This window comes from Panthera pardus, unplaced genomic scaffold, assembly GCF_024362965.1.
Source record: "Panthera pardus isolate Hobbes unplaced genomic scaffold, ASM2436296v1 HiC_scaffold_1, whole genome shotgun sequence".
NCBI lineage: Eukaryota > Metazoa > Chordata > Mammalia > Carnivora > Felidae > Panthera > Panthera pardus.
This window is the reverse complement of record NW_026526654.1, coordinates 76,563,314-76,587,127: the sequence shown is the minus strand read 5'-3', so window position 1 is coordinate 76,587,127 and position 23,814 is coordinate 76,563,314. Positions and strand designations below refer to the sequence as shown.

Sequence of the window (23,814 nt, the reverse complement as noted above, 5' to 3'; positions counted from 1 at the left end):
ATTTTCATCAGACATTTCAGCGCGACTATGTTGAGAAAGGAAGGCTCTCTTGCGAGAGGGCCCTGAGAAGCAGCAATATTAAGGCAGACATAACCTGTCCACATTTTTGCAGAAAAGCACGCCCATGTATGGGTGATTCAGGAGAACCCACAAAACCTGCTTCCTGGCAGGACCTTGAGCAAATCAGAGGCTGCAAGTATGGGAATGAGACTCGCTTCCCAACCTGAGCAGGAAATTTTCAGTTTTCCAACTTAACAGACCAGTGTGAACTGTTACCTTCCTCTACAGGAAGGGAAGTAGAAGCAATAGAAGCTATTGATGAAGCAAAATGGTTTACTCGGCAGGAGGCCAGATGATTTGGAAAATGCTGTTAAAACGTGGAGCATCGGCAATGGGGACCATGTCAAGAGAGGAAATTGAAAAATGTCTGGGTTGTTTGGGGCCTTGATTCACCTGTTGAAAATGAAAGGGTATTTCACATTCTGAACAATGTGCCGGCAATGACAAGTTCACTACTTAGAAAAATCCAGGAAATTAATAGGTAATTCTGATGGAATAATGAAACCTCTCTCGGGTGGAACATTAATTATCACCCTGCTGTAGGGAAAGGTGACAATGTGGATTTGTCCAGGAAGAAGGAGCAAGAGTGCTATTTTCAGGGTCAGTGAATTTCTCTTTTCTTTTCTTTCTTTCTTTCTTTTTTTTTTTTTTTTCCAGAAATGAGCAACATACAAGAGAATGATTTTTTTTCCCTGTGAGCAGTGGGCTGATAAGCTTTGTGAGATGGAGGTTCTACTCCTCACAGGAAAGGATTAACACATGGCCTGCTCTTCTGTTGGCAAAGGGAGGTTGCCCTCTGTTACTGCTGTGCAGGGGTGATTAGGATCCATATTATTTGTGAAAGTGTCTTTAATGCTCCCTCAAGAGCCGTCTGCCCTGCTCCACTTCTTCCTTAGCCAATTCCTGGGGACCCGCGTCTGGAGCTATTTCATTTTTAAGTGTACCTGCCACACACACAATGAGATGTGCCCGTCCCCATGCCTGTCCTCTGGCTTGACAGCCGCAGGCCCGTGAGACCCAGATCCCTGGGCTGTACCCTGGTCTCACTGGACAGACTCTAGGACTCCATCTTGCCGATTGTGAGCTCCTTCACGTTCTCTATGTATGTTCTCATGGCTTGGAAGATCTTCCTCCTCTTGGCTGACTCCTGCTTGTTCTTCAGGCCCTCACTCAAGGGCACCTTCTCCAGGTAGTGTCCTCTGAATCCCCCCATCACAGGTGAACTGCAAAGCGCTCTCAGAGCGTCTCATGCTTTTCTCTGCCACAGCCCTGATCGTTCTGGATGATTCCTCTCCATTTACTTGTTTCCTACACAGGACTTGGGCATGGCAGAGAGGGCGGTTGGGTGTGTTACCTGTGACCCAGGATCACGCAGAGGGACTGGCACCTGAGAGAAACTTGCTGGAGATGGGAGGAGATGATCTGGCTTGGATGGCAGAGGGGGGAGCAGGTCCCTCAGGCTGAAATTTCCATTAGTAGTGGAGTTTTAGGGAATGTTCTTCTTCCAGGTGGTGGGAAATGGGTCCTCCAAGGGGATCTTGAAAGTCAAAGAGAGAATGGACAGCAAAGGGCGGGAATAAGAACATTTTGGGGAAACACCCCACCTCCTGCTTCCTGAAGAAATGCAGGGATGGTGCCATTGATGAGATCTTACTTTTATTCACCCTATCATGGGGGACCATTCACTCGATTGAAGAATGTGGAAGAGACAAAAGCCATGTTGTATCTATACCAAGGTATGTTCTATGATTCCCACAGAGCATCTCCTGAGACTGGTTTTGAGAAGCACACTGTGAGACGTTAATATTTTTCTTTCCCTTGAAATTCTCCAAATGGTACACTGGGTCATAAGACTGAGGCACCTGTGTTCTCAGCGGCCTTCATTTCCTCCTTCCCTCCCTCCCTCGTTCCCTCTCTTATCTTTCCTTCCCTTCCTTTCTCCCCCTCCTTCTAGGGTTTTTCTAAGGGTGACATATGAATTGTTGTAATAGAACGGGCCACAAATTTATTTGCATGAGACTGATGGTTGGCTTGCAGACAGCCACAGTCTACACATGCTGAGAGGGCCAGTCGCGGGCCGGTAGGGATGCTGTGCCCCTGACACACTGGTGTTCCACCATCTGTGAGTGATAAATCAGTCTCCCCCATCCATGGACATCCAAAGTAGAAGGTTTCTCCTAGATCTGAGAGTCTTATGAACAGGAATTCTGACTTGCTCGTCTTAGCCCCCACAAACGCGTCACTCACAGTAGGTACTTGACAATTCTTGTTGAATAAATGGACACAGTTTTGTATCAGTCTACGACAGGGTTTAAAATTGCATGGTAATTACAGATGGTGAGAGGACTCTGGGAGGTCTTCTACTTCAGAGGTCAGGAGCAAAGCCAAGAGTACCACAGGGCGTGTGCACCGTAGAACAGGCAGATGGTAAACATACATCTTCAAGTGAGAAAATCCAAGCTGCCATAAACACAAGGTCTCACTGGATGTGGGTGTGTCTATGTTGTCTGAACAGGAGCCCCAGAATAAATGCCAAACCTTCCAGCTAGAGGCATATTTTCTCACCTTTAAAGTCTTCTGATCGTAGTAAAAATCAAAATGGACAACAGAGATTCCCTTTTCTTTCCTAAGCCCCAACCAAGTGCCGTGTCGTTGGCACTTACTCAAGAAACATTTGAATGAATGATTTGGATGTGCAGGCAAGCTGGCAGGGACATCTGTCACAGTGCTGATGGCCAGCGTGGATTTGGCTGGTCCAGCTGGCTGGGCGGGGTTCCTCATCTTCCCTCAGTACTCCTCCTGGAGCTGGGGGAATGAGCCACCTTCTAAGATACAGCAAAGCCTTTCTTCCGTTGAAGGAGGTGTTACAAGAACTGTCCCAGGATGCTTCTTTCCCCGTTTCTTGTTACTCATTTACCTCCATTTGCATAACTTCCTTATCTGTACAGAAGCCCCACCTTCCCAACTACCAATCCTTCCGGAGGAGTCGTGGGAGACCTTTCTTTCCCAATTTCCTCCTGTGGCAGTTTTATCATCTTCAACGCCAGAGTGGCTGGTGTTTGAGGTTTCTGCATCAGGGCCCATTTTTCTGATAGCAGGTTTTTTTGAGGGGGTTCCAGCCTCATAAAACAAGATAATGGTCCTTAGGAAGCAATCACTTTAGCTATTGGTTTACAGCAGTTGCACAAAAAGCCCAGAAAGGACCCAGTGATTTCACTGCAGAGGAGCAAAAGGGAAAACAGTAGCCACCTTAGCAGCCTGTAGATGGCAGGGAAGGTGACTGTTAATTTTACAAGTGCTTGGAGATCATTCTGGCGCCTTCACAGGACACCAGGGAACCTGCAGTCACTTTTGCTGGCCGACTTCTCAAGCTCCTAGCATTGAAAAACTAACACGGGAAAGAACTTTATTCCATTGTACAGTTTTGCAATTTTCACTAAGGTCAATATTGCACATGGAATGCCTAATGGGAAACTGCTATAAAAATGGCAGCTAATTACAGGTTAGCGGATAAAACAACACTCTTCTCTGTAGAGCTTGTGCACGTAGGTTGAAGGATAAAATCGGGCTGAATGGTATTTGATTTCTTTGTGTTTATCCAAGTCACTGGCCCAGGCAGGAAGGTAATATATGAAAAGGGACATTTTTGAAATAGTTGCTTTTGAATTATGCCCATGAAATATACACTCTGCTGTGGGGGACATGTGGGAAAGCTACACTCTGACCGCATGACTAATTTTTAAAGCCTTGCATAGAGAGAATTCCCCCCAAGAACACAGCTGGGTTATTCCTTCGTGGACTGAATGTGTCAATTATGAATTGAACTAAAATGAAATTTTACTCCATTATGACAAAGGGAACTGAGGAGTGGACGCTGCAGCTAGGGCATTACATAGTAGTTCATACACCAAGTACTATTATTTTATTAACTTTAAGAACATGTTTTACATAAAAACAGGCAACATCAAAAAAGCTCAGTTGATAAATAAACATAATATATCACAGATGATTTCATTCCACATTAACCTACATTTATTAGCTTAAACTGAGAGATTAGGGAAAAAATTTGATCTCATTCCAGCTTTAATCACAGATACAAATCGTTTGAAAGTTATTTCATTAAGATTCTGAAAATCAAAGATTAACCTATGCCATCTGATCCATGCAGCAATTGATAAATTCAGTATTTTCAAAGGAAACATTGAATTTTTTTCTTGCACCAAATTGAAACCTTCCAGAAACTTGTTTAAACACATCAAGTACCTAGCCCACCTTTTTAGTATGCATGAGCAAAATACTATTTAATTTCACACTCAACTAATCCTTTAATAATTTTCTTTCAGCCAGAATGAAAAAGGCTATTATTAATTTCCTAATAAAATTAAAAAAAATAGTTATCGAGGATATGACTCTAACCTTGGACCAGTTTCAATTTCTTTTTATTTTTTTCTGAGCAGACATCAAAGATTAATGTCAATGGCAAGTGAGAAATTGTCCCTAGAGAACTATTCAAGGTCTTTTTCTTACCACATTCGATTGGACTGGAATGAATTGACATTATAGCATCTTTATCATCACTTTTAAAATCCTACTTTCTCTTAATACCGACAGTGAAGGCTTTTAGAACTATTATTTACTTTAAATTAATAAAGTATATCACAGACAAAAATATACAATTTTACATTAAAGCAACATTAAGGGTCTCCATTCAGCTGACCAAAAGAGAATGTTGAGGAAATTTACAGGTATGGTTTAATTATAGAGATCGCTTTTCCTTTAGGGAAAAAGAAGGAAACTAGGTTTCTCCTTGTCTCCAAGGGCAAGATATTGCAAACCTCATGATCAAAACACCTGCCAGTTAGAAGCTCGATCACTGAAAAATGATCACCGCAGCTCCAGCGTTGAAGTCTATCAACAACAAAACCAAAGGGAGAGAACCCCCCCCCCCCAATCTAACCCGAGGTATTCTAAGCCTCTACACTGAATTTCCTGTTTCCCACCAGTTTACGACCCTTAATGTTACTGGATGGATGGTTGCATATTTGAGATGATTAAAAAATAAAAGACTGGCTTAAAAGCACCTCCTCCTCAAGTATGTAATTACATACAAATTAAAGATTCCTTCTGACAGTCCTAGGAACCCCATTTGTTACTGTGTTATGTATAAGCACCATTGAGCCAATTTTAAAGCACATTTGCAGTAATCAAATGTTTAGTGTCTTCAAGTTTTGTTGATTTATTTGCCTTTAAACAACAAAAAAAGTGTAAAGTGTGTTAATTTATGCTCTTACCGTATCTGAACTGACAAAATGTTAATTTTGGAAGTGCTTTTAATCACCGTTTTCCCCCAACAGACAAGAATGGCTTCGTGATGATTAAATAAAGAAATCCATATCTCCAACAGAAGCATATATCTGACCCTCTATCACTCCATGCAAAGTAAGGGTCGGTCTGAGAGTATTTTCCCTAAACTCCTAATGGAAATGGCAGACAACACGCAGGAAAGGCTAACCTTTGAACAGACCAACTTCAAGTTTTTTAAAGGTCTTTGGACCAAAAAAAAAAAAAAATCATGTAGCAGTTTAAAAAATTAATTTACAAATTATAGAAAAGATGTTATCTACAGTATATGCCAGGTGACTCATTAATTTTTGTTTAAACCCACATCCAAATGAATCATTACATTAAAACTACTATCTTGGATCTTGGTGCTTTCCAAAATTCTGAACTTACAGTGAAGAAGAGGACACAACCCAATTTTTTGTTGTCATTGCCCCTTTCTGGGGGAGAATTAGGCAGAAAAGAGAAGGAAGCGAAACCTTCACTCTTTGGTGCAGGCCCTATACAGCAAACTTCAGCCTGGGGCACCTTTTTATGGTCAAATTAAAAACCTTTGAAAACAGAAGTTTATCATGGAGACGCTGACAGATCCTTACCCTGAGAAGGGCTAGCAGCAACACAGTAATATTAGGAAAGCTGTTCCTCAAGCACAATGGCACTTCAGCGTGGGGTACAGAGTTGTCTAATGGGTGCCATTGGTCAGCAAACGACCGTGATTTAATGTGCCTGAGCCTCGGTCACACAGTAGCTCCGTGACCCTCTACGCTAAACCAATTTTTCTTTTCTTTTCTTTTCTTTTTTTTTCCAACTGAAATATGCCTCAAAGGGTAAAGGATTGCAATTTTAGCCTTCATTCGTGGATATATTGCCTTCTTTCAACAATATCTGACAGGCCTGTTAACCACCACCCATGGGGGTGCTGGACATTGCGAGGTCTCACTGAATACAAAACACCAAGTGTTTTCAGCAGTTTATTTGTATTTTTTTTTCTCTGCTTATTTGAATATGCACCACGTGTAAGTTAGGTGAGGGCTACGGTAAAAACATTTTCAATGACTGAAATCTTACTTTTCCTGCTAATGATTGGAGCAAATCACGTATTCATTGATTATGATGAAGAAAATGATTTCTGCTACATTGTTGAGAAAAAATGTGTTCATCAATATGAACAGTTCTCATCTAACAGAGATGATTTACATGATGCAAGCCATGAAGAAGTTCTTTAATTAGTCTACTACCAAACTGAAAAGGTGAATCTAAAAATTCCCTTGAAGATACCATATGGTTGGTCATGTATCAATAAAGGAAAGACAGTCCCCATCACCAGGCCACCACCATAAGAGCTATATTAAATACTTAGGAAAAAAATATGGAAACACTGTGGCAATGATTAAATTGATAATTACAGAGATACACTGCCATAATGGTACATATATATTCTATGATAAAGTAAAATAAAAAATAAGATCAATTTGGTTATAGAAATTCCTTAAAGAACACCACCACTTAATTATTTCAAACTTGAACTATCCCAAGAATGTTGTGAAAAAAATTAGAAAGCACTGGCTAAAAGCAAAGCAGTCTGGATACACCAATGTAATCAGCATGCCTTGTGCTTGTCTGTTAACCCTCTGAGTACATCTCTGACATTCAGAATCTCAATAGCTTAATGCTGAAGATTGCATTCCATCTGATTACTCAATATTTCTACTTGACAGGTCACATTCCACTGTTTATTCAGCATAAATCACTCAAATTCTACAGCGATGCGCTGGGATCCCCATGTTCAATGGGCCCTGCATTCCTCCAAGCTGCCGCTCTGCAGTGTGCCGGGAAACACTCCACAGCTTTGCAGGGTCCACGGTCCCCCTAGACTTGGATGGAAACAGGCCTGAGCCTTGCACTGTATGCTCTGTACATGGAGGTTGTAGCAATATACGTAACTCCCATGGGAAAAACAGTAATTCAGAGAAAGAAACGAAAGTGACGGTCTATCGCAGGTAGGTCTCTGCCCATAGGATTCTTCATATTCACACATTTAAAGTTGAGGCCAACCTATACAGCTCCTCTTTAGGCTCAGGATAGTGCTTTGCTTTATAGGTCTAGAGAAAGCAGTAATTTCTGACCGGTTCAAGGTATTTTACTAATATGGTATCTACCTACACACCAACACCCTTCCTGGTATTCGGTCCTCCCCTCCCCCATCCCAAACCTAACCAATTTGTGCTACTTTGCGACGAGTACGCTACCATTCCAGAACACTCTCAAACGGGGGTGGGGATTCTCAATAAATAATCTAGTGTTTACATGTCAGGACAACGCAGACCAAAGAGATAAACCAAAATGTGGAAGAGCAAAAAATTGGGGACGCTCCGTTGCGAAAGTTATGACATGTTGTGGTTTTAAAATATATGTTAATACAGACCATACTTTATGAGTTGAAGAGTGAAAAGCAGCAATTGAAGACCAATGTCTATTTGAAAATAAAGAACTGACTCTACAAGTTTCAAGACTTTCAGATACTGAAGTATATTCAAAACAGAGACAATAAGTTGCCAATTTCATGAGCCATCACTCACTGGTTGTCTCCTGGATCACATTGCTGAGCAAACCTTAGCAGGACATTTGAGCTGGATCCCTGTCTCCAAGACACCGTGGCTAGCCTCTTCTCTAAGCACTGCAGTGACACACTGGAAGCCGCAGCTCCCCATTCTGAAATGGGACACATTCCAGAAGAAACTCATGGGGGATACAGGGCTGGGTTTTGAGAAAGGTTTGGTAACGGGAGTGAAAACGCAGGTCTCAGACAGGACTTGGCCCAAAGGGAGAAAAACATGTCTCTGTGGACAGCTAAAGACAGTGGTATTAAAATGTCATCTTGGGCAACAGCAGTTTTATTCTCAGGGGTACCTTGTAGGTCCTCATCCTGTTCTTCCTGGGAGGCTGTACATAGGTAACCTAAAGGTGCACATGGAATTCTCCTACCAATGGGTTGATTTCTTAAGGCCCATTTTTAGAACATTCTGGATTGTGCTCTCTCCTTGGCCACCTTGCAAAGCACCTACCTCTAGTATCCCTGTGTCCCCGGACTCCTGTGTATGGATTTCATACTCTACACGGATTTCACAATGAAGACTGCAGTGTGTGAAAAGCAGGTAAGAAAAAGAACAGGATCTTGTTTCCTCTTTCTGTCTGAAACCCCAGCCCTATAGAGCACCTGGCAATTTATTGCTCTTTCCCACCAGTTGTTTTTATTCCTATAGATGTCTCATCCTGAGCGGGCAGACCCTCATTCACCAAGCACAAGACGAGATATGGTGACTTCCGAGGGTCTGTGCTGGAACTAGCAGCAGCTGATGTGGAAGCAGCATTTCTGGGGCATCATCAGGCCATCTTCACATGGAGAGAATTTGGGGGAAGGGGGCGCCATCTAGTTCCTGGGGTCAGGCTGTTTTGTCTCAGACCCAACTGCCTCCGCTTGGGATGCAGGGCTCACGGCAGCTGACAGTCATGCCTCGAATGAAAAAAGTCCCTTTCATCATGGGATTGTGAAAGAGAGGTCTTCTAAGTTATAAGCCTGCTATATTCTAAACCCACAAAAAACGACAAGCAAGATATCGTTCGAGATGTCCTTCTCGTCTGGACATCTCAGCATCTAATAACATCCCTTGATCTGCAGCAAAATCAAGAAACACGTGTGTACACATCCAGAGGCCTGAAAATTTCCCCAGGGGTTCTCCATCAAATCCTATGCACTCAGAGGGTTAACATGTGCTATATTACATACTGCAGATCCTAGTTTGACTGATGAACACATTCATTGCCTCTATGTTTAAAAAAGTTGCAGATTAGCCTTAACCCTTTGAGGACCCTGTTAGCAGCAAGGTGCCATCTTCGCAAACGACGTGTGGTCATCTCATTGAGCCAAGAGAAATCGCTACAACGATACCAGAAAACACGCTTTCTGTTCTGCCATTCAAGCATTGAGTGCTAGATAGATCAGATGAAACCGTTTTACATAAATTTGGAAAAAAATCTCAGAGTCTCAAAGGGTTAAGCTAGGACTTCGAGTCAAAGGGTCTTCTTAAAAGGGCGAGTTTGGGGAGCGAACAGTCTCGGATGAGCTTGGGGAGTAGTCTTCCGATTCCGAGTTGAGTTCGGGTGGAGCTGGCTGGGCCTTGTACCGGCTCTTCACATCCTGGTTGCGTCTTCGTCGGAAAACCTGCCTCTCCTTATCAAGAGCGGTGGTCTAGCAGGGGCATAAAATGAGAAAGAGGACAATTAGGCTGAAGGAAGTGGCTAAAGAAACACTTTCTGGAACTTGGTGAGGTCAGAAAAAGATGCTGGCCAGCTTAACTGTTGCACTGTGGCTCGCTTTGGCTGCCAAGAGCCACCACAGCCGGGGAGCTCTCTGCTCCCCGCAAATGCAGCTCCTTAGAGCGCCTGGTCATGACATGGGGAGGCACAGGCAGGATGGATGATGTCGTGGGTTCAACCTCTTCCCAGCCCTACCCAGCCTTCCCCTAGCTCCACATCTATTCCCCTTGGTGGCTCCCAGGCGGGCTAGAGCGCCCCTGGTAAATGGGAGCCCCAGGCCCGTGTGTCTGACAAGTGAGGACGCCAGGCGTGCCTCATTCATCAACATTCAGCTCAGGGCGGCTGTATAATAAAGATGAAAGGTGATGAAGTTGTCAGACATGGAAACAGAGCCACGAGCTCATCCTGTTATTTTAGCACCTCCTCATTCTAAATTATCTTATTATCTGTTGATGAGGGAGTGTGGCTGAATCTCTGGGAAGGACTGGTTTGATTTTAATGAAACCGATGCCTGAAATGGAGAACTGCTTTGAGTGCAATTAAGCCAAACGGAAACCCTCCCATGGATTTAACTTTACAAAGTTCATTTTCATTGCAGTATGTGGTAATTTATGAAACAGAGATTCGATTTTGTAGGTATTCCAATTCCGGGTCTCTATGCCTCGTTTTCCTGATGAAACCTCAGATGATCTCCAGGACGTGCTACCCAGCCGCAGCTCTGGAAGTTATTATGACATCAGAATTGGGAACGCATGACTTCATTACAGATTTAAAGGGTGTGGGGAGGAACGGGGTCATTACAGAGAAACCTTACACAGAGAGCAGAAGAGTAGGTACAAAGCCTGAAGAAAAATATAGACGACATATAAAAGTTGAAGGCGTCCTGGTTTGAAAGTCTCTCTTTAAAAGAATGTAGCCTGGAGGTTATTCTGCTTTTAAGAGATTACTTTTCCTCTGTAGGGATATGTACCACCATTTTTTCCTCTTGAAAATTTACTGTTAGCTTCTTCAAAGAACAGAGATAAATTTATAGCCAGCCTGGTTCTGAGAACAAAGTGAAAACTAAGCCCCTCATACAATTGCGGTGCAGCATTAGAGCAATCTTAGATCTAAAATAGGGCAATCAAAGTTCCAAAATGAAGTAATAAAGAGCAAAAGAGTGCCAGTGTGTAGGAACCAGTACAGTAAATGGCTTTGTTAGGCTGAACTGCTCTGCTTTAAAAACTACCCACATACTGAAGAGCAGTGTTACAAATCAATGAGGAAGATAAACCTGAATAATTCACTTCTCCTTTCACTAGATCGTTAACACAATGATTCAATAACTGGTTTGTTGAAACATCCACCTTTGATTCCTTTACTTGCAGAGTTTTTAAGGATATATATATATATATATATATATATATATATAGTTTTTGGTCTTCTACCCACCGACTTTATGATATTTTCAGCATCATAAACCCAAATTCCTAACTTTATTTAAAACATGGTAAAGTTACGACACATGGTATTTTGCTTTCAAAGCAAACTGAAAATGTTCTGTTTGTGTAGATTTGAATGTTTGTAAAAAAAATAGACGTCTATTTAGTCTGACTTACATAAAAACCATTCTGTAGTTAATCCAAGAGGAATATAAACTCTCCTCTTGGTCATAAAAAATATTTCTATTCCTACCTTCTTGAGAAAGAAAAAGTCATTGGCATTGGACTACATACTGACTGGTGGACTGAGACTTTCTGGTGTGGAGACGAAAAGCACATTGGGATTGTAGTCAGGAATTTTGAGTCCTGCTCTGTCCATCACTGGCTGTGCAAACGATTTACTCAGTTCTTAGTTAAGTAAGGAACAGTAATAATCCCTTCCCGCTCGCCCAGAATTGCCCTAGGTAAGATGTGCAAATGCTTTTTAAATGGCTGAGATGCTCTGAAATGAAGGCTTCCCCCCCCCCCCCCCCCCCGACCCCTCTTACAATTTTAAAATTAAGTAACTGCAGGTCAGAGAAAAACATTCAAAACCAAGCTCCCATCAGAACTCATCTCAGGGCACTCTCCCTTCCTTCTTCCTTTCATCGGCACCTTCTCCATATGTAGTTCATCTCATAATCTACTCAATTACTCCAAATCATGCTCTCGGCTGCAGTCACTGAAATGGGCCATTTCTCCATAAATCCTGCAAGTCAGTTTATGCAGAGGCTGGTGGCACTCAATGTTGAGCCTGTGCTTGGATGACCCCATTCCCTTTATTCTCACTTGCGTTTCTCCAGATCCTTTCAAGGGCAGCCATATTCTCTCCCTTACTCGTCGTTCTGCCTGGAGAACCCTTGCCCTGGCCCCTTTAAAACCGGTCAGGTCTCGCCACTCCTGCCACTTTCTCTAGTTAGCAGCCTTCTAAATGTTTGCCCTGGTAGATGAACCCTGGTGCTCAAACGCTCCCATGCTTTTAGTTGCGCCACTAACCAGGAACTTCAGAGCAGTTCTTTCTAGAAATCTATCATGTCACGGTCACATGTCACGGAATAAAGGTGGGATGGTTGTTTCTGTTGGATTCATAGACTCTTAGAATGGAAAGAGAATTCATAAAGCGGTCTTTGGCCAATGCTTTGCCTTTATAAGCAGGGAAACTGAAGCCCAGGCATGTGGAGAGACTTGCCTGAATCGCATCACTAACTAGGAACAGCACTCAGTTCTCCTAGTGCAGAAGGAGGAGAAAGAAAACTCTTCCCATTTACTCTGAATCCTGTTGAAACAGAATGAAATGGAGCCACCACGTGCCAGTAGCTCACTCTTTCTTTGTTCCCAACCAGAATGAGCTGGGGAGAAAACACTGACCACAAGCAGCATCAAAGGGCTAAAAACCAGGGCTTTCCCATGCTGATTGGCCTGACAAGCCCTCTGTTTCAGGAACAGCGAGCATGTACAATCCCACTCTGGGCCTGTAAACCCCTAGGGAGGCTTGTATCTGATGACACAAAGGCAGTTTCCTACCCACCCACGTCCTTGTAATATTCTCAAGGCCTACACAACTAATGACTGGGGTTCCCAAACAACTTGCTCTCAAAGACGCTCCAGATGGGGGTGACTGTCTTTAGGCCTTGCTTCCCTGGGTTCCTGCTCACTCTGCTTCCAGCTCCATGACTGTGGTTCATTTTACCAACATCCTCCTTGTCTGTGTTCCATGAAGCCTAAGTTTTGCTATTGCTGTGCGCCCTGCCTCTATCACAATTGCCTCTAACTCACTGTCTTCCCTGCCACACTGTAGACTCTTTGGAAGGCAAGATCAAGTCTTGGGCATCCTCTCTGTGTTCTCCACAGTTCACAGCACACAATAGATACTCTGCAAATATTGCAGCTTTTGAAATATGGGAAAGTACAACAGAGGTCACATTATTTCCCCTGTTAAGCACCCAGCCCCCGTCCATCCTGCACATAGCTGACAGGTCAATTATCCCCAGGTCCGATTTATTTATAATTCCTCATAAAGCCCAACTTCTCGTCCTAACATTCACGATGCGTTTACAGGACACACTTCCAGGGTCTCATTCTTGTAATTACTCAGTTACCTGCAGACTTACTGTTCTCCATTAGTGGACACTTGATTTTCTTGCACAGCTTCCATTTACTCTGTTTACGGTTAACCATACCTCAGTTTCCCTTTCGATGTGCCCTGCTCCTGTACTGTGCGGTTCCAGTGAAGATGACCATAGTCCCATCTTTGAAAGTGGGGCAAGGATGGGCTTGTGACCCAGGAGCAACCATGAGCCTAGTGCACTGCCCAACATCCACAACTGGCTCAGCAGGGCTACCCAAGCCAGTTAATAGGACGCAAGGAGGTTTTCACTGGAATTTCACATAATGAATCCCAATTGTGGAAGGATGGTGGGCTTGGAGCTGCTTCCTACCTCCTAGCACCATGTGAAGCTCCAGTCTAAAGGCAACATAGGGAGGCAGAGTGGAGGGATGGAAAGAAACCATGCCACGGCTGAGTGCTGAATCCATCCATCACTGAAGCCAGACCCAACCTTGGAACCTTTCAGATTAGATGAAATAATAAGTTTCTGTTTTTGTTTACGCCAGTTTGGTTTGGGTATTAGTCACCTGCAATCAAAGAAGTCCTAACTGATGTGTCTCTGAGTAGCTTCAATCATTCTTGCCCTACATCTTGGCTCAAGTGCTCACCTATCTGACATTACTTCTCCTCCTTCCTGTACACTCAAATTTATCCATGTTCCGAGATTTGATCAAACTCAAATCTCGATGGTAGAATCTGAAACTTCTTTGCATTTTCCAGAATGCCTAGCAACTGTGGCACACATATTAGAAACATATTAAATATTTCTCAATTAATATGGGATTAAACTATTTTAGATGATTATGTGCCTTCTGAATAACAACCAAAAAAATGGAACTCTATAATACAAAAGCAACTCTATAATACAAAAGAGTAAGAACTTAAAAGCATCACGAGTTAATATTTAAGGATACGGCATGATCAAATGGTTATGTCACATAAAGTTAATATTCTCTTACACTCATATCATTATCTACTCAACAACCACTTATTGTAAAATTCTCGTCATGGTAAACTGATGGTAAAATATGGTGAACTGTCATCTATCATAGCTTTAGAATTTTAATTGTGGCTATAAAATGAACTTGCCTCTAAAGTATATGTAGTCTGGGGCACCTATGTGGCTCAGTCAGTTAAGTGTCCCACTCTTGATTTCAGCCCAGGTCATGATCTCATGGTTCATGAGATCAGTTCGTGAAATCAAGCCCGGCACCAGGCTCAGCAAAGAGCCTGCTTGGGAATCTCCCTCTCCCTCTCTCTCTCTCTGCCCCTCCCCTGCTCACCCACTCTCTCTCAAAATAAATAAATAAATAAGTAAATAAATAAACTTAAAAATATATAGTATGACAGTTCAAATTTTACACTCGAATTCTGTAGACTCCATTTGTAGTACAAAACAGATGAATTCACCAAGATAACAGAGCAATGTGCTATTCCATAATTTTAAAAAGTTATTGCTACACAATATATATTCAATCCAACTGACAATTTATTTCTCCCCCCAAAAAGCATTCAAAACACCACTTTTCCCCTTAAGTGCTGCATCACAAATTTAAATTCTGGTCCCTTTCAATGATTTCTGGCAGGCTGCTTTCCTCTTTATCAATTACCAAAATTCCCAGTATCAAGCAAATAGGGTCTCTCCTTAATGCCTGTCTTTGTAAGGGAAGTTTGTCCTCATGTAGAGCCTGGGCGTTCCATTAAAACTTAAGACTTCCTAACAGATTTATTATTCTATTAGTTATTTTGCTCAGTTTGTAGGTTTGTTAGAACCGACATGAACGGCCTTGCAGTAGAATTCCCAAGTGTCTCCTCAGTAAGTTATCACTTTGTTAAGAACTCATAAGAGAATCTGAAGCCTGCATTATCACATTTTGGTGCTAATTACCACAGGTTAGAGGTGAGCAAGAAATCTCTTGAGATTCTGGAGTTGACCGGTAGTAACCAAATATGAAGCTCTAATCTAGTTACTTAAAATATGTACCAAATAACAACTGCTATCCTGTGTACTGAGTTACAGCTAAATAACAGCGTACTGGGGGATCCTGGCAAACAGTACACGTAGATGACCAGATAAAAAGATAAGGAGAAACTAATATAAACCTGTCCTACACAGAAGAAACACTGCCTCAGACTGTAAGTTCTTGATTATCACAGCGTCCTTGGGAGCTGCTGGACCAAGTGTGAAAACTAAGGAATAGTAAAACAATGCCAGCGACCTCAACAATTCAGGTGGCTGTACACACAGTAGTTGGAAATCTTGGAGAAATTAACATCCATCAGATTTTGGTGTCTGGTGCAATACCAAGCATGCATGAATAAAAGACAGCGCTTGCCTATTACTGAAGAAATATATTCCAACAATAGACAGAGCTAATGAACTCGGTCACTGGCCTCTTCGGTTACAATGAAACAATACTATCCCCCTCATAGCACTCAGATATTTTAAATCTTTATTTTTGACGTTACTTTTGGGAATCAGCATAAATATAGAGGCCATATCCATCCAGCATATCTATGAAATGTTGAAGGGAAAATACAGCATGGAGGAGGAAAGTCAGGAATGGATCAAGAATATGAACCAGAACATTAGCTTTGTTTTTGCCAGTCTGCGTCACCCGCATCTCTGTAACGTTTGTCTTGTCGGGTAGCTTTAGCTTAATCCGCTTGGAAGCAGCAATTGGGGTAAGTCAGGAGAGCTAGCTTTTTGTCCTAGCTCGGCTAATTATGTGTCCTTGGACATGTTTCTTAACCACATTGAGGCCCATAGATGGAAGGGGAGATACAGTGCATGATCCCTAGGGAAACTTGCACCTATGAAATACTATGAATATGCTTAATATCACCATCAATCTACTCTAATGGCTTATGTTTTTCTCTTAGCAAACAATAGGCTTTGCAGTCTATGGATCAAAAATAATTCTGTTCTGCAACACGGGCAGGACTTGCAAGAGATGCACCTCATTTAAGTTGTGAGGCAATGTTTTGTGTCATGGCATAATTAGTGGATTTAAGTAACAGCATTTTTCAGAGGCAAACGTTGACTGATTTTCCGTTTTTGCTTTTCTTAATTTATTGCTAGCCATCACAAGTAGTCTTCATTTCATTAATAAAAGAACATTATTGTGCATTTTGCCTTTTGGCCCATCCATTATTCATACTACCAAGGAGACTAAACTGAGGATGCAGCTGTTGGGGCATTAATCTCAGGAACCCTTTCCCTTGCTCGCCCTCACTCTGCAGGGACTGAGCTACGATTTGCTCGCCACTTTGGACATGTTTTGCTTGCTAGTAAAATTAAACTGGCAAATCGATTGAGATAGTCACCTTCCTCGTTTCATTCGGCTTTCTGTCATGCTTATTATGATTCTGTTTTGTTCTGCTTTCATATCCGTTTGGGGTCTCGCCAGGCGCCGCTCCAGGTCTGGATATATGACACGGTATTGCCCTATTGAAATGGCAAAAGGTTGCCTCATGGAATGAAACCTAGTAGCCTTCTAAGCTACTTCCTAGGTGTGACTCTTCAGTGTTATTTCCTTCCTGCCCCAGGCAGAACTGCCCGGATGCTTCTCCACCACCTTTCTTAAACACAGGCCCCTCTTGCTGGTCTGTTCTTAGTGGAATCCCAAATTGTCCCTGCTCTCTAGAATGGGTTTCTGATGGCCTCTCACTGGAGGGTTAAAATTACAGCCACTTGCTGAGCTCAGGCTTCTAGAGGACAAAATCCATGTGTTCCCTCTGCCCTACAGACCCTGATTTTCTCCTAAGAGAAGCTAAACTGGTCTGCCACCTTGTTTTCCCTTCATCATACTAGTAACCCCAAGCACAACCACAGCCATAATTAACCTGAAGAAAACCTATGGAAATGTAGAACTGACGAAGCAGGTAAGTTATGGGTATTTCTTTTTACTACAAAACAACTCTTTAGCTTTACTGAAAGACTTCCTCTCAGGTTGCTATAAATGGAATGCTATCCTAGAGCATCGCATACGTAATTTAATTGTCCAAACTTTAATATACTCCAAATCCTTCAGAAACATGCTTATCCTCAAAATTAAGGTTCTTCTATATTAATGGTCCCTTTATTATACAGTTCAATCATTTATTCATTGATTTAACAGACATTTATTGAGGGCCTACTATGTGCCAGACATTCCAGTAGGTGGTAGAGATACAGTTTTTAACAACCCCACCAGATGGTACCTTTTAACTTAGAAATATTTTCCTCCTAGGATAGGAGTGAAACAACTTTTTATGGAAAGGCCGAAGAGTTAATATTTCAGCCTCTGCAGGCCATACGATTCTTTGACCCAAGTATTCAACTCTACCACTGTATGGCAAACAGAGCCATAGACAATTTATAAGTGAATGTGTGTGGCCTTGTTCCAATAAGACTTTCTTTACAAAAATAGGCAGTGGGCTAGACTTGGCCCAATGGCTGTAGTGTGCCAATCTCTGCCCCGGAGAGTAACATTTAAAACTTATACTTCGTGAGGATTTTTGGCAACAGAGTACTTTAAGTATCACTTAATGCCACAAATGCTCATGAATAATGTAAGTTACCCGACAGTTTATCCCAATCAGAGCATCAAAAATGCTCATGGTTTGGGGCGCCTGGGTGGCTCAGTCCGTTAAGCGGCCGACTTCGGCTCAGGTCACGATCTCGCGGTATGTGAGTTCGAGCCCCGCGTCGGGCTCTGTGCTGACTGCTCAGAGCCTGGAGCCTGTTTCAGATTCTGTGTCTCCCTCTCTCTGACCCTCCCCCATTCATGCTCTGTCTCTCTCTGTCTCAAAAATAAATAAATGTTAAAAAAAAAAATTACAAAAAATTAAAAAAAATAAAAAATGCTCATGGTTGTACTTTAATAGCGGATGCTTTGATCTGCAGCAAGATTGGTTTTCTCAGGCAGATCTGTCTGCTATGTTGAGTGCAAGATATTCTCCTGGAAATGAGAGGAACCCTGTGAAGCAATGTTTTCTGAGTTCCTCCTTTGGGCAGGGGTCTGTGAAGGCACATTAGCACAGGCAGCTCATGCAATCCTGGCCACAGGTTTGGGAGGTTGGTAATACTCTTCACATGTTTACAGATGGGGAAATTGAAAATCAGAGAAAAACATGGAACATGCCTAAGGTCACACTGCGGGAAGTGCAGTGGGCTGGATCCCAAACCAGTCCTTCCCAACAGCGAAGTCATCAACTCTCTACACGCTGTGCTGTCAATTTCTAACCAAGTTTGTTACATCTCAATTCTCAGGACTTTTTGGTTTCTCTAAGTGTCAAGTGGCTTGCATGTATTTGAGAATTGTCTGGCTTCAGCAGGTGGACATTTACACTCTTTCTTAATAGAATAACAGTGTGTCAATACTTATGGATTGAGTTCTTCATGACTATTCTTCCTACATACTTACACCAAGTAAAATCTATATCGTATCAGCAAACATCACTGGGGAACATCTGGAGTCAAAGGATGGCAGGAATAAATACGTAGGAGAGTGTAGATTTTTTTTTTTTTATCAAAAAGAGAAAAAGAGATTCTGAAGCAAGGTCAAAAATAAATATGATATTTTCGATCAATACTGAACAATCGAGGATGTCAAGAGAAGTTTAAAATCTCACTTCACCTTATACCCAATCAGTAAGTCTTGGGATGCCATGACAACTTCTCATTTTAATACTAAGTATGTTATATTTCTAAAGACAGAGAGATATTGTTGACCTCCTCTCTTAGGGGGCCTCTGAAAATAAAAAGACAAAATCTCAAACAGTGAGCACCCTGTTGGACTCGGCGAAATAACACGTATGTCTCACGCTTCCTGTGTTTGAGTACCATTGGTGGGCCTACAGTCCTGCCCATCTTTTGAGCGTCTCGGCTTCACTTTTTAACATCCAGGTACAGTTGCAAAACCAAACCTCCTACTTCCCTGATCCTTTTCTCTGTCATCACAGCGTGGGTGGTTTGAAGTTTAAATCTATGCCTTCCCTACGTGCTAAACCCTCGGTTACAGAGTCTCAGGACTGGCGTGGAGTAGGGTGGTTAGTCCCTTGCTGGAACGGAGGCGTCTGCTCCTCCTTCTGCCAGTGCTCTGACACTCACTGGGGAGCACTCTCTCCACGGTGGAGGAAGGCCAAGGCAACTCGCAGCGAAACAACCTGCAATGCACGGAACTTGCGGTGGGCATTTGGCTGCTGGCGGAGGCTGGCCTGGGAGCCCTTCAGACACCATGCTGGGGTCTCCTCTCTGGCTTTCATGGGAACTCTTCTTTCAAACCTACACCAAGCGAGATGCATTTAACTGACCCCATTCCTTTTAAGAGCTGAGCATGACAGCGTTTAATAGCCTTGCAAAGACTGCGCTTGGCTGCCACCGCTCTGCCTCATTACTCACTGTTTCAGGATGGTGCTTGAATCCAATATGCACATTTTAGTCACGTCATGCCTGGGAACTCAACCACCCTTTTGTCCTAGCTCACCTCCGCATTTTATCTTATCTAGCATTTTCAGCTTACGTCTTGTTTGGATATTTGTTCTGTTTAATCGGGTTACCACGTTCTGGCTGTTGCCTTGTTCTGCGTGTGGAAGATGCAGGATTCTTCTCCGTGTGTTGTTGGCCATAGCACCTGCCACAGTGACAGCTTCACTTGAGAGAGGCACAGAATGTGTATGACCACATCCCCCTTGGATAAGGACGCATTTTCAGGAGGGGACAATGTAACGAGACGTAAGTGGTTTCCAGCGGCTCACGGTAAGGCCATGAGGGAGTGGAATGGCCTCAACGGCTCATTCCTCGGGGAGTGTCCCCCCTGGACTCAAGGTGACAGGACCAAGGACTCCTGGAAAAATGGGCCAAGGAGGACACTGCTCCCCTGGTTACAGCTTGGAAGCAGCTCCCCATTAAGAGGCAAGAGAACGAAGGAGAGAAAGAGGAAAGCGGACCCCCACCATTTCTCTACCATCACCAAAAAGCCTATTACAAAGGGCATGACAATTCTGGGCACCCCGAAGAGATGCTTTTTCCAGCCCATGCCCTGATGCGAGCTGCTTTACCAAAAAGCAACCCCGACTCCCAAGTGTTATGCTCAGAGAAGTGAAAACAGCCATGAGCACTTGTAAACACAACAATTGGGAGCGGGGATGTTTGCCTCTAATGATTGTTTATGTTGGAAGTTGGCTGCCACCGTGGTTAGACAAATGCTCCTACTTCGTGGAGATAAAAGGCAAGCATTTGCAATCAGTGAGGAGAGTGTGTTCGTTCTGAGGCTAAATGGCATTATAAAACTTCCTAATTAAGCATATATGCCGATGAGTTTTTAGCCTCGTTTCTCCAATTTAACTTTACATACTGGGTGTGCTGTTTACTCCAACATTAACTATAAACATTGTTGTTACTGCCCCCAGCTGGAAAACAGAGCAGTTTATGTGTGGAAGAAAAAAGAGATTATCTCCCATCTGCTCCTGCCCATTATTCAGGGATGTGTCATTTTGTCTGCTGATGGGAAACATCACTAGGATTTTAGTCAAATGGCCTTTTTATACTTGGCTACATTTATTAATTATTGTGTTTACTTGGCATTTTGCTCCCACCCCTAATCTCACAAATCCAGCAACGGAATCTCCCAGAGCTTTCTTTTTGAAATCAGATTAATTTATATGTGCAACGTGTGTTGTACCAGTATGCACAACTGTAATTAGGCATATTTGATGCCTATTTTTAATTGTATATCAACTTTACTCATATATATTTGGTTACTATGCCTGAGGTTAGGAGGCACACAATTAACAAAAAGGGCAGAGCATGGAGTGATTCCATTTATATAAAGTACAAAACCAGGCAAAGCTAATTAACGTGGATGGAGTCCAGGTCAGTGTTTACCCTTGGGGCTACGTGACCCTCCTGGAAGGGCCCTGAGGTGGAGGGGGGTAATCTCCAGAGGTGCTAGAAATGTTCTGTGCCCGACCTGGGGGCCCTTACAGGGGCGTGTTCAGTTCGTGAGAATTCATGATATGTGCACCCTTCTGAATGCAGATTATCCTTCAGTGAAAAGTAAAAGCCGGAGAGACCGTTTTCTACATTAAAAAGTCAAAAAGAAGAGTCTGCATAAAGGTAAATCCTGATAAATCCCCCCCCCCAAAAAAGGTTAAAAATAAAACAGAGTTCTTTCTATACATATAAAGTTAATTTACTTAAGTAAATAAAAAGGTTGCGTGTAATTCCTGCACGCATATCAGTCTAGAAGACACAAATAGCCTTCAACGTAAAACTGATTTTAAAACATTCATTTAAGTTTAGGTGTGTTCCTGCTTTAAACAGACTTGGAAACTATCATGACTTTAGTATACTGGATAGTTTGTCAAAGTGTGCCCTTTACTGCTTTCTGAAGCCCTTTGTTTTGAGTGTAGAAGTAAAAATTAGGAATAATTAATTGGGAGTTAAAATTACATATTGTGTGTGTGTATATCTTATATCTATATCTATCTATCTATGTAAATAGATAGATATACACACACACACACATATATTTCTTGTTTTCTAAAATTTAGTAGTCTAATGCATGAAAAAAACATCAGGTAGCTACATTTCTGCAGATAGACTCCATCACTTGATGGAAACAAACACCAAAACCCCTGGAATTTTTCCTAGCAAACACTAAGATGTGGAGCTTTACCTGGAGATCATTTCAGAAACATCGAGATGGAGGAGAAAAGTTCCCTGGGACTTCTCAGAGTAAATTTTCCAAATCATCAAAAACCATCCTGCCTGTGGATAACTTAAAGAGACACAAACAATGCCCCTTGAAGGAAATGCCAGGGCAGTTGACTAGAATAGAAAATGATTGGATAGAATTCTTAGCCCAGTTTAAAACAAAACAAAAAAAATCGATACCTCCCATACACAGTCCCTTTGTTTCTGCAGATAAGCCGGCTAAGTAATCTGACAGTTACAAAATATTGAGAAATAAATTCATGCAATAGCTAGTACATAAAGGGATTTCCAGGGGGAGAGAGGTAACAATAAAACGAAAACAAAACAAAACAAAAAGGTGGAGAATTTGAAAACACAAGCTTACCAACACACACAATGCATTCTATAGCTCATTGTACTTGGAGAAGCTTCTACTACTAACGTGTAAATGCATTGTTTCATCCATCTAATAAGGTCAAGGTTGGGCTTGATGACTTTAAAATGACAGTATATACTTCTATAGAACGTACACTAAGGCACTATTGTTCTTCCATTTGTTAAGGGACAGAAGAGCACCGGTAATCATCGTTTTAATTAGCAACATCAGGAAAAGGCTTTGGCATTAACACTAAATATACTGTCCTTTTAACTGTAAGGAAAATTGATACTGAGCATGTGCAATGGAAAGAAAGCTGGCAAATGTCAGTGTGAATAATGGGTGAAAAAAAGGAATGAGGGGGTGTGGCATCTCAATCAAGATTAAAATGAAACTGATAAAGCAGCATATGGACTGGATAACAAATCAAAAGCATGTTTATCCACTGAAGGAACTGGTTAATGGAGACTGCCAGCACGTTGCCATGGAAACACTGACTGTTGAGCTGCACCATCTCATACCTTATCCAATACATTCCTGGTTGCTGGTAGTAGTCCAAAGACCCTGATCTCTTGATGGTAAACCCGTGGTCCAGCTGAGCAGAGAGAAATGGGGGCAACTCAGTGGATCGACATTGTGCTAAAGAATTAACGACTCCAGACCAAGCTCTTCTTCATTGACTATATATTCATATATAGTTACGATGCCTCTTCCGCAGGGTAACTAGCTAATACCCTAAATCTGCACCTTGAAAATAAAAAGGCAAGAAAAAACACTAATCCCTCATGAATATCTCGGAGGCCAATTTGTTAGAATAGATCTAATTTGTCAGACAAGGTTTTGAGTGCACATTTAATAATGTCCTCTCAATTTCAAAAGATATAAACACCTCTTCATATGCCATAGAATGGAAAATGCTTCACAATTAAATGAAGTACTGAAATCAGTTTTAGCCACCTAGGAGAAAGCAGATCGGACCCCCTCCTCCCCATCTTACCCCACCAGGCTTAAATTTGAGGGCTTCGTAAATATGAAATAAAAGATGACAGGAACCCTCACAAATCACAGCGATTTGGAATTCTTTCATGAAGAGTTAATCTTCGAAAGCAGAACTACTCTTAAAGGTGAATCTTAATTACATTTCTGAACTAAAAAGATATAATATAAAACAGTAAGTTTTCTCTATGAAAATACAGAAAATAAAATGAAATGAAAAATAGTTTTCAGTGTATATTAAAAATGCATATGTACAGTCAAGAGCTTAAGATTAACCAAAGGTACAATAAATAGAAGACAGGATAAGGTCTCAAAGTTGTTCATCCTGGAATAAGATGTTAGGCTTTGGCTACCTAGGAATAAAAGGTTCAATCCCCAAACTTGAAAACAATACCCATGCGGTACACCCACTTGCCCATTCTGCCCACGAGAGGAGGCAACACGCACACCTTTCTTTAGAGAGACGCCCGAGAGTGCT

At 42.2% G+C, this 23,814-nt stretch overlaps 1 protein-coding gene across 7 annotated transcripts in view; it reads right to left on the bottom strand.

Moving 5' to 3' along the window:
* Positions 1 to 3,959: 3,959 nt before the first annotated feature.
* Positions 3,960 to 23,814, bottom strand: part of DCLK1 (doublecortin like kinase 1) — a 345,410-nt gene continuing 325,555 nt past the window's right edge. For 3 of the 7 annotated variants that reach the window (XM_053900262.1, XM_053900261.1, XM_019447775.2), the window contains 2 exons: positions 22,862 to 22,935; positions 3,960 to 9,649 (listed from right to left, as the gene is read on the bottom strand). In XM_053900262.1, coding sequence (XP_053756237.1) covers positions 9,592 to 9,649; positions 22,862 to 22,935 — 132 coding nt within the window. In that variant the 3' untranslated portion in view covers positions 3,960 to 9,591. Of the gene's footprint in view, positions 9,661 to 22,861; positions 22,936 to 23,814 lie in introns of all 7 variants that reach the window. The other 4 variants (XM_053900256.1, XM_053900253.1, XM_019447774.2 and 1 more) reach the window with 2 other exon arrangements.